Below are 12,116 nucleotides of genomic sequence, written 5' to 3' on the forward strand. Positions count from 1 at the left end.
AAGTAACTTGGAGATGGAGACTAAATCAATTCAGCCTATGCTTTGTCATGTTTTTATTTCTTTGCTTTAAGTGACTCTATCATTACAATCCTCCAACTGGCATTTTAAGTCGCTAAATAAAAAAAAAAGAAAACTATCAATCTTTTCATTTTTAACCTGACTTAAAAGAAAAAGAAAAAAAAGGAAGCCCTGAATTTATGTGTGGTATATATGTATTTATGTATGTATATATGTATGAATGTATGTATGTATCTGTATGAATCTGAGTCTTTCATTATTATTGTTATATAAAATCACAGCCTTCTCTTGCATAAAGCAGGAGAACTTGGATTCTGTTTGAGAGCATATGAAGAGAATTTCCTTTCCTTTGTCCACAGAGTTAATTTCCTAATATAATCTTATAAAAATGGATGGTTTCTTGCAAAAAATATCACAGAAAAGCATAGGTAGAAAGACCTAGAGTGATGGATTATTTTGTTCAGAGGTTCTTAAACTGGGGTCCTTGCTGTTGGAGGTTATTTGTAATTACACTGTATGTAATATTGTGTATTAATGTCATAATATTCACTTTTTAAAAAAAGTTTATTTATTTTGAGAAGGTGAGAGAGCACGAGCAGGGGAGGGGCAGAGAGAGAGAGAATCCCAAGACAGAGAATCAGTGCAGAGCCCAAGGTGAGTCCAGAACTCACCAACTATGAGATCATGACTTGAGCTGAAACCAAGAGTCTGTCGTTCAACCAACTGAGCCATCCAGGCACCCCTCCCCCCATAATATTTACTTTTAATCAGGTTTCCAAAGAGATATATTACCCAGGTATGATTGATAACTACTAATCTAGTTTAAATGAAAAATTTTAATCCCAGAGTGGGAGCAACTTGTTATATTCACACCACTAGCCAATGACATCCAAGGCCATAGAACTCAAAACCCCTCGTGAAGGCCTGGGTGGCGCAGTCGGTTAACTGGCTCTTGGTTTCAGCTCAGGTCACGATCTCGTGGTTTGTGGGTTTGAGTCCCACATCAGGCTCCACACTAACAGTGCATATCCTGCTTGGGATTCTCTTTATCCCTCTCTGCCCCTTCTCCTGCTCACGCTCGCTCTCTCTCTCTCTCTCAAAATAAAATAAAATAAAATAAAATAAAATAAAATAAAATAAATAAACTTAAAAAAAACCAAAAACTCAAACCCCTAAGGTTGCTCATGCATGCTAACATGCATGCAAATAGACTGTTTCTTCAACTTGCATCATCATGCGAAAAAACTGTCTGCTTGTTGCAAAGGGTGAGGTTATAGACATCTCAAAGATTCCATTTCAATTTTAACATTTATTGCCACCAAAATGACCGCATGACAAAGATCTGTATGACAAGAAGTAGCCCCAGAGCAAAAAATCCCTCAAAAAACAAAACTCTCTTCTACATGTGTGATGAAAACCTAATTTATTACTACCTACAGAAGCAAAGATTAGCTGTGTTTAACACTTCATGTTTGAACATCAGCTAGAATTTAAAAGAGACAGGATGTTCATTTAGAATAGTAGACCTACCAAGAAAGAGGTTTCTTTTTTTGAAAAATCTACCTGTTTTACTGAAATTAGGTGTATTAATACAATCACATAAATAAACTATGATCAGTAAAGAGTCAGCATTGCACATCAAGCCTGTACTAACTCACAGTTCTTTTTCCTACTTCTGTTATGTGTGTTTATGAAAATTCTTTTTAGTTTAGCAGGTGTTGCCAAGATGTATTGGTTATCAAATATGCCTTCAGAGCTAAATCTGCAGGAATATTGCACATTTCCCATATCCTTTTCTGATTTTCCTTCCACAGAAGGAAGAAGAAAAAATTCCAAGGGAAGGAAGAAATATCTATAAGTAATATGTTTATGGGCATTCAATGCTAGATGTTTTAACATGCTTGATTGCTATCAGTGAATCAGAACAAAAAGTAACAGTAGCATTTATCATGTTCTATTATACCATGCAATATTTTAACAGACAAGTCATTCTGCTTATTTCAGCTATATTCAATAGCAATTGATAGATGTCTACACAACAAAATCACTAAACTGCAAAAATGCCTTAATTCTTAAAGTAGGGAAGAGGACTTTTCCTCTGAGCCAAGAATGAAATGGCCAGCAAGCCTAAATTGATAGGATCATGCAGTGTAGTCCCAACAGTGACTTGAAATTCAATAATTAGATTCTATCAAGACTCAGAATACCAGATGGTGCAACAAATAATATTCTTGATTCTGAACCTAAATACTAATGAAGTATTTCTTCTTGTGTAGAAAGTAAAGTACATGTTCTTTTGTTCAGGAATGGCACTGTACTTTCATTGTCTCCAGTATAAACCAATGTGTGGCAAAAGAGAGATGTCTTCTATCTTGGTGACCACTGAGAGACACAATGCTCTTTGGTCTCAAAGTGCAAATTAAAGTACCTTAACAGGCTAAAAATAAGACAATCTATTCTGGGGCGGGGGGGGGGGGGTGGGAAGTAAATAAAAATAATAGAGGCCAAAATGCTGAAAAAGGAAAGTCTATATATTTCTTTATAATTTAGAGTAATGATAGTTTCCTCATTACTATGCAACAGTAATAGATTAAGTAAATTGTGGATGGAAAGGGCCTATTAAATCACTGTCTCTAATGCATGCAAAGGAGGGAAGATTTCCTTATAGACAGGAAAAAAGAAGAAAGAAAAATGTAAAAATAGATACTATATCAACATTTATAAAAGTTCATTTAGCATAAAGTCTACAGACATCAAACAGAGGTATTAGCATCAGTAGTGAGGAAGATTAGATACAAAGTACCCGTATTAATAGAGTCCTGTGCTATATCTTCAAACATCTAATATATTTGCCTGAAGCTTTTCAAAATCAAAGCTACTCTTGTTTATACTCACGTAGAAAATGTAATCTGAGTTTCAATGAATTTTTAATTTTGTTCAATGTTGCATTTGTTCAACCAAAAACAATTTAAAGAGGACCAAGGCTATCAGCGTCACAGTGAGCAAGCACAGCTCCTCACTAGGGAGTTCTTGAATCTGCCATAAAAATCAACAGTGTGCATCTAATAGTTTTCTTTTAATCTGAGCATTGAAAAGTGAATCATCACATCAACTATTCTTCAGGGCCTCTTTGGTTTCCAGATTAAACATGTAATGTGACCTGTCATCTTGCCACATTCTCTGTATTTCCATTTTAAATAATCATAAATAAGAAAACCTTGCTACTCTTTGGTATGACACAGCTGGTTGATTCAGCTGAGTTTCAGTCTTAGAAATTGCACTCATTCCTTGTTCAGAGTCCTGGTTCATCTCAAAGGTTTTCAGCTGAAAGATTCTTTATTGTATTCAAATCTTGTCCCATATGAATTGTTTCGGTTACTCAGTTTATGAAGGGTCTTAGAAATTGAACTGGGTCCACAGCAGAAAACACCAACTGTTTTCCTGGTAAGACAGAGGAGAAAATGGAAAATCAGGTGAAAAATTAGGCAGAACATAACAAGAAGTATGTGCTACAAACATGTTTAACGTATTAACAAAATTCATTTATTGCTGCTTTGCATACTGAGTTAATTAATTTCTCAATTATTTCCAAATGTAAGTGATCACCATGAAGATACATTATTTACTTCATGCTATTCCCACTAGAAATCAGGATAGTTCAAAGAATGCAACTACGAGCACATATTTGCTTATTATCAGACAGAAAGTGAGAAGTCTGCCTTTAGCCTTTCCGTTACATGCAGAAACAAAATCAAGAACAGCAAGTGATAGATGTCCGTCCACATTGGATCATGTCAGTCTTCTCTTACTAGATGCTTTATATGCATTTCTCTAAAGAGCCCATGAATTTGCACAGGCAGTGATGGTTAAGACAAAGAAAAGCTACTACCAATTTGAAAGGATAATTTTAAGTAACTAATTTATATCCAAGTTGAAACAAAAGCATATTAATCTGTATACAATTCATTTTTATTTATACACTCTAAGAACTGTAATAAATGCCAAACAGATTTTATTATTTGCTAACATAAAATTTTAGTAGATAAATTATACATATCCCTAACAAATAGACTAAATAAATCCCAGGAAATAACTAGTATTTCACATTGATCTTCTTCCAAAATTTATTATTTGCATTGAATTCTTCCTGGGATATCAAAATCACTAATAATTCATATCACATCTTAGGCAAATATAGTGTGTCCTCATTAGCTTGGCTGAGAATAATTGGTGCTGGAAAAATAAAAAACCTGGTAAATACACTTAAACGGGTATCAAGATTTTATAATAAATACTTAAACAATGGTTTTACTAAAACATTTCACCTTGAAAAATGAAACAAAGAACTACAAAAATAGAACTTGCACTTGCAGCCATGATGGAGTAGTGGAGACTAGATTTATCCTCATGCATTGAAAAACTAGGGGAAGAACCCCAATATATGAAGTAACATATTTTCAGATACTTGACAGTGGGTAAAACAGAACAGCGATTCACTAGAAAAAGAGAAAAAAAACAAAAAACAAGAAACCAAGATGAGTCCAGCAATTGTCTCTGCTTATTGCCTGGAGGCAATCTACAGGCTGCAAAACAGAGAAATTCATGCTGAGATTGGGGCTCGGAGCTGAAGAGACAAAGAATGGAATTCACGGGGGACAAAACAGCTAGAATCTGTGAAGAATGTGGAAAGGAAGAGAGATTGGGGCACCTGGGTGACTCAGTCAGTTGAGTGCCCAACTTTGGCTCAGGTCATGATCTCATGGTTTGTGGGTTCGAGCTCCATGTTGGGCTCTGTGCTGAGAGCCTGCATCATATCCTCTGTTTCCCTCTCTCTCTGTCCCTCTCCAGTTTGCATGCACTCTTTCTCAAAAATAAACACTAAAAAAAAAAAAAAAAAAAAAGAAAGAAAGAGTGATCCACAGAAGGAAGCTTTGGGGATCTGTAGAGGTGAACCCTCAAGTCTTTGGCTGAATACTGATTTGCTCAGGTGTGAGAGGAAACTACATGAATCTGCGTAAGGAAGTAGCAGAAAGCAGTAAGGCAAAACCATTCCGAGTTTACACAAGGTTGTGAATAATTCATATTCCCACAAACCAGAATGAAAAGATCTGTATTTCATATGTGGGCAATGGATAGTATTCTAGAAAGTTATCACCTTGCTTGAGGCAAGAGGAAGGGTGGATGTTGGAAAACTTTGCCATAGATGGAAGGTGCCCTGGATCTATACTAACAAAGCTTAAAAGCAAGACTTAGGAAGATCAGACTGAATCCATGTCACAAGACTGCATGCCTGAAACAAGTCCAACAATATTGAAAAGAAAGATCAAAATTTGGCACTTAACATCTAATGTTTATTTATTTATTTTGAGAGACAGTGGCGGGGGGAGCGGCACAGAGAGAGGGAGAGAGAGAATCCCAAGCAGGTTCTGTGCTGTCAGCCCAGAGCCTGACGCAGGGCTTGATCTCACGACTGTGAGATCATGACCTCAGCCGAAATCAAGAGCTGGATGCTTAACCGACTGAGGCACCCAGGCACCCCATGGCATTTAACATCTAAACTTCAAAATGTACAGTATCCAATAGAAAATTAGTAAGAGCTTTATAGAGCAAGAAATTATGAACCTTAACTAGGAGTGTTATGGGCTGAATTATGTCCCTTCAAAATTCGTATGTTGAAAAACCAAACCCCCAATACCTCAGAATATAGCGGTATTTGGAGATAAAACATTTAAAGATGTTATTAAGTTAAAATAAAGCTGTCAGAGTGTATCCTATTCCAGTCTTTGGAATGTTTATAAGAAGAGAAAATGTGTATACATGAAGAGACATGAGAGGAGACACATGCACAAAGCAAAAGACCACATGAAGAGACAATAAGAGGGTAGTCACCTGTAAGCAGAGGAGGGAGGTCTCAGAGGAAATCAACCCTGCCACCATCTTGATCTTAGATGCTCTGCCTCGAGAAATTTGAGAAAATAAATTTCTGTTGTTTAATCCACTCAAGTCTGAGGGATTTTGTTATGGAAGCAAGCCCTATCAAACTAATACAGGAGAAAGATCAGTCAATACAAACAGGCCCAGAACAACAAATTTGATGCAATTATCTATCAGACATCATTGAAACAGTGATGAGAAACACCCTTCATTATATTCAAAGGTAAACATCAACATGATGGGAAGAGAAACAGAAGATTTTTTAAAGGCCTAAATGGAAATTCTAGTGATTAAATGCAATATTTAAAATGATAAATATACTGATGGGTTAACAGAAAAATAGGCACTGCAGAAGAAAAGATAATTAAACTTAAAGACCTAGCACTACAATCTATCCCAATGGACTACACCAAGAACAAAAATTGGGAGAAAAAAAAAAAATGAATAGAGGCTCAGTAACCTGTGGTACAATATCAACTAGTCTAACATGGATGGAATTGTAGCCCCAACATGAGACAAGGCAGAGGGAAAGAGAAAAAAAAACACTTAAGAAATAGTGGCCCTTTTTCCAAATTTGAAGAAAACAAATACATAGATCCAAGGATCTAATGAACCCCAAAGAGAACATACACAAAGAAAACCACGGTAAGTCAATTTAAAGTAAAAGCGAAAATGACAGTTTTCAAAGAGAAAAACAAAAACAGCCAGAGGGGTAAAAGGACACTTTACAAATAATAAACAGCAGATGAAAGATGGAGTTCTTGTCAAAAACTATGCATGTCAGAAGGCAATGAAGTGACCTCTTCAAAGTGCTGAAAGACAAGAGAAAATGTCAACTGTACTATATCAAATTCTAAACAAAAATAATTTTCAAAACTGAGGAAGGAATACAAACTTCTTAAACAAAAGGTGAGAGAAATCAGCACCAGCAAACCAGCACTATAAAGTATATTAAAGGAAATTCTTTAGGACGGAGAGTGATATCAGAGGGAAATTTGAATCTACCTAGAGGAATGAAGAGCACCAAGATGGCAAATTGGCGAATAAACACAATGTGTATTTTACTTAATTTTTAATCTCTTTAAAATATAATTGATAGTTAAAACAAAAGTAATAACTATACATTATGGAGTTTACAGTATATGAAGAAGAAAGATGAATAAGAACAATAACCAAAGTGGGGCACCTGGGTAGCTCAGTTGGTTGAGCATCTGACTCTTGATTTTGGCTCAGGTCATGATCTCAGGGTCCTTAGATCTCAGTGCATTAGACTCTGCACTGAGAGTGGAGCCTGCTTAAAATTCTTTCTCTCTCAGGGCACCTGGGTGACTCAGTTGTTAAGCGTCCAACTTTGGCTCAGGTCATGATCTCACGGTTTATGAGTTTGAGCCCTGCGTTGGGCTGTCAGTGCAGAGCCCACTTCAGATCCTCTGTCCCCTTCTCTCTCTGCCCCTCCCCTAACTCATGCTCTCTCGCTCTCAAAAATAAATATTTTTTATTTTTTTTTTTATTTTTTTTTTTTTTAAATTTTTTTTTTTTCAACGTTTTTTATTTATTTTTGGGACAGAGAGAGACAGAGCATGAACGGGGGAGGGGCAGAGAGAGAGGGAGACACAGAATCGGAAACAGGCTCCAGGCTCCGAGCCATCAGCCCAGAGCCTGACGCGGGGCTCGAACTCACAGACCGCGAGATCGTGACCTGGCTGAAGTCGGACGCTTAACCGACTGCGCCACCCAGGCGCCCCAAAAATAAATATTTTTTAAAAATTAATTAAATAAAATAAAAAAAAAGATTCTTTTTCTCCCTCTGTCTCTCTCCTCACCCCTCCCTGCTCATGCTCTCTCTCTTTCTCCAAAGAAAGAAAAGAAAGAAAGAAAAAAGAAAGAAAGAAAGAAAGAAAGAAAGAAAGAAAGAAAGAAAGAAAGAACAGCCAAAAAGATGCAGGGGGAATGGTAGTACATAAAGCAGTATAATATTATTCAGGGTGCACGGTGAAGCTAATGATATACACTCTAAACCTAGAATGTTTCTCTGATTTCAGCCTCATCAAAAGTACCTGAGGGACTTCCCAGACCACAAACCACCTGGTCCATGGACCACCCCTAGAGCTTCTGATACAGGAGACTTTGGATAGGGTTCAAGAATCTAACAAGTTCCAGGAGATGTTGGTCCAAGGAATGAAGTTTGGGAACCAATACCTCAAATAAAACACTAAAAGCAAACAGAGAAGTATGGCTAATATGCCAATATAGGAGTAACAAATGGAATCATAAATGTACTCAATCCAAAAGAAAGTAGATGAAGAAAGAAAAAGAACAAATGCGATAAATAGAAAACAACAGTAAACTGCTAGATATTTACATGCAAAAGAATGAAACCAGACCCCTATCTTTTTTTTTTTTATTTTTTTTATTTTTTTTATTTTTTAATATATGAAATTTACTGTCAAATTGGTTTCCAGACCCCTATCTTACACCACTCACAAAAATTAAGTCGGAGAGAATTAAAGACTTAGAGGTAAGATCTGAAATCATCAAATTCCTAGAAGAAAACAGGGGAAAAGCTCCTTGATAATAGTCTTGGCATTGATTTCATGGATAGGACACCAGCAGTACAAGCAATAAATGCAAAAATAAATATGTGGTATTACACCGAATTAAAAAGCTTCTACACAACACAAGAAATGCTCAACAAAATGAAAAGATAGCATATGGGATGGGAGAAAATATTTGTAAAAATACATATCGAATAAAGGGTTAATATCCAAAATATGTAAGAAATACATACAACACAATAGCAAAAAAAAGAAATAATAGAATAATAATTGAAGTAAAAATAGGCAAAGAACCTGAATAGACGTTTTCTGAAAAAGATGTTCAAATAGCCAAACGGCACATGACAAAGTGCTCAGCATCACTAATTATCAAGGAAATGCAAATCAAAACCACACTAGGATATCACCTCACACTTGTTAGAAAGGCTATCATCAAAAAAGATAAAGAGACAAATGTTGGCAAGGATATGGAGAAAGGGAAACTCTTGTACACTACTGTTGGGAATGTAAATTGGTACAGCCACTATGGATAACAGTATGGAGGTTTCTCAAAAAGTTTTAAATAGACTAGGGCGCCTGGGTGGCTCAGTTGGTTAAGTGTCTGACTTCGGCTCAGGTCATGATCTCCCGGTTCATGAGTTCGAGCCCTGCATTGGGCTCTGTGCTGACAGCTCAGAGCCTGGGGCCTGCTTTGGGTTCTGTGTCTCCCTCTCTCTCTGCCCCTCCCCTGCTTGTACTCTGTCTCTCTCTGTCTCTCAAAAATAAAAACAAAATGTAAAAAAAAAAAATTGTAAATAGAAGTACTATATGATCCAGCAATTCGTCTTCTATGTATACATCTGAAGGAAATAAAATTATTATCTCAGAAAGATACCTGCCCCTCCATGTTCATTGCAGCTTTATTAAAATAGTCAAGACATGGAAACAACCTCAGTGTTCATCAATGGATAAATGAATAAAGAAATCATGTGATATACATATAATTTATATATTAACTATTAATATCACACATACATACACACATACACACAGAACAATATTATTCAGCCATAAAAAAGAACGAAATCCTGCCATTTGCAACAACATGATTGCAACTGGAGGGTATTGTACTAAGTGATATAAATCAGACAAAGAAAGACAAATACTGTGTAGAAACAGAGAACATATTGGTGGTTGTCAGGGCCAGGCAAAAGAGGTAGGGAATGGGTGAAGGCTGACAGAGAATTATAAACTTCCAATTGTAAGAATAAGTTCTGGGAATGTAATGTACAGCATGGTGACTATAGTTAACAATACAGTGTTGTATATTTGAAAGGTGCTAAGAGAGTAGATTGTTAAAGTTTTCTTTACACACACACACAAATTGTAATTACATGAGGTGATGGCTGGCTGTGTTGACTAACTAACCTTCTTATGGTAGTCATTTTGCAATATATATACATATATCAAATCATTATATATATCAAATATTACATGGTACATATTCAATTTATATAATATTATATGTTAATGATATCTCAAGAAAGCTGGAAAAAATCAAACAATATTTTTTATTCCATGAAATAATAAAGTGTAATATATTTTGTAATGAATACATATAATATTATACATAGAATAATAATAATAATAATAATATGTAATGAAATAGTTTAAACACTACAATTAAAACCTCCAACTAAAAAAGTCTGATATACATGAAACAAAAACTAATAGGACTATAAAGACAAATAAAGTTAGAGTTACAGTTGATGATTTCAACACTCCTCTCTGTAATTGATAGAAAAAATAGAAAATCAGTAAGCGTACTGAAGACCTAAATACCATTAACAACCAATTGTAACTAATATTTACAGTGAGCTCTATCCCCAGACAATGGAATATAAATTCTTTTCAAGTGCATGCGGAATGTTCATCAACACAGACCATATTTTGAGCAATAAAACACGTCTCAATACATTTTAAAGGATAGAAATCACAAAGAGTATATTTTCTCAACAGAACCCAATTGAACTAGGAATCAAAACCAAAAAGATATATGTAAAATCCCCACATGTTTGGAAATTAAACAACATACTTCTAAAATAACCAATGGGTCAAAGAAGAAATCACATAGAAAACTTAAAAATATTTTGAAGTGTATAAAAACACAAACAAAACATATCCACATTTGTGTGATGTAGCTGAAGTGTGGAGAGGGAAGGAAATTTATAGTATTGAACACTTTTATTAGAAAATAAAAAGGGTCTGAAATCAATGATATAAGGTTCTACTTTAAGAAACTAGCAAAAGAAAACCTAAGTAAACCCGAAGTGAGAAGAAAATTAAAAAGAAACATGAAAATAAATTGCCTTATACATAATAAAATTTAGATTATTATTAAAACCAGATCTAGACACACTAGATCTGAAACCTAGTAACACACTAGGTTACTTAGATTGAATAAAATTGAACAATTCAATTTACACCACCAAAAAACAAAAACAAACAAAAAACCTAGTGTGGCTTTCATGAAAATGAGTAGGCAGTGAGTCATTGTTTGTTTGTGTACATTCTCTGTCATGCTGCGTTACAGTAAGATAACATTACTTTCTTCACAGGGCAATTATAAAGTTCATTTTTCAATTTTTACAGATTTCCTGATGGCTTCTCTTAAATTATTTTTTTTTTTGAGAGGGAGAGAGCATGAGTGGGGGGGGGTTGGGAGGGAGGGGGAGAGAAGGAGAGAGAGAGAGAGGCAGAGAGTGAGAGAGAGAGAGAGAGAGAGAGAGAGAGGGGGAATCCCAAGCAGGCTCCATGCCTAGTGCAGAACCCCATGCAGGGCTCTATCTCACAACTGTGAGATCATGATCTGAGCTGAACTCAAGAGTTGGATGCTTAACCCTCTAAGCCATCCCAGTGCCCCTAAAATCATCATTTTTAAGGCACCCATATATCATATTTTTTACATTTTTGTATTTCAGTTGTTAACTAGGTTAACTCTAGTAGATCTTTGTGTAATTTGAGGAGTTCCCCAGTGTGAGTTTCACTAACAATGAGATCCTGTAACTTTTTCAAGATCTACACTTAATCTCTGCAATCCATTTGCACTAAATTTGTATTTGGTTTCTGCAGTCCAACAACCATCTGGAGATTTATCTACAAAAACTTTGCTGAGATGGGTAGAAATAGATGTTAAGCAGAGAATGTTGTTTGGGGCCAGATGTTGGGAACTAGTTCCATAATTAATGTTCAACATATTTGTACATATTGTATATTTGTGCATATTATACCAATCTTTGTTTTTCCGTGCAGATTTGCAAGTGTGGGATCTCATAATAATGACAGTTTATTCACTCCTTGTGAATATAGATTCAGAAGGTTTGAGTGACTTGACCCAGGGACATAAGATCGAATGTGAGAGATCAGACCCAGGTATATTTAAAAAATACAGCATCTCTTCTTGATAAAAACCCTCAACAAAGTAGGGATAAAGGGAACACACCTCAACATCATAAATATACAAAAGACCCACAGCTAGTATCATCCTCAATGGGGAAAAGCTGAGAGCTTTTCCTCAAGGTGAGGAACAAGACAGGGATGTCCACTCTCACCATTGCTATTCAGTATACT

General features: G+C 35.6%; 1 protein-coding gene across 4 annotated transcripts in view; it reads right to left on the reverse strand.

Moving 5' to 3' along the window:
* Positions 1 to 1,312: 1,312 nt before the first annotated feature.
* Positions 1,313 to 12,116, reverse strand: part of NOX4 (NADPH oxidase 4) — a 167,987-nt gene continuing 157,183 nt past the window's right edge. For all 4 annotated transcript variants that reach the window (XM_078433013.2, XM_078433012.2, XM_078433015.2 and 1 more), the window contains one exon: positions 1,313 to 3,459. In XM_078433013.2, the coding sequence (XP_078289139.1) occupies positions 3,339 to 3,459 (121 nt within the window). In that variant the 3' untranslated portion in view covers positions 1,313 to 3,338. The remainder of the gene's footprint in view (positions 3,460 to 12,116) is intronic.

The sequence above is a fragment of the Panthera onca genome, chromosome D1, assembly GCF_046562875.1.
Source record: "Panthera onca isolate mPanOnc1 chromosome D1, mPanOnc1 haplotype 2, whole genome shotgun sequence".
Lineage (NCBI taxonomy): Eukaryota > Metazoa > Chordata > Mammalia > Carnivora > Felidae > Panthera > Panthera onca.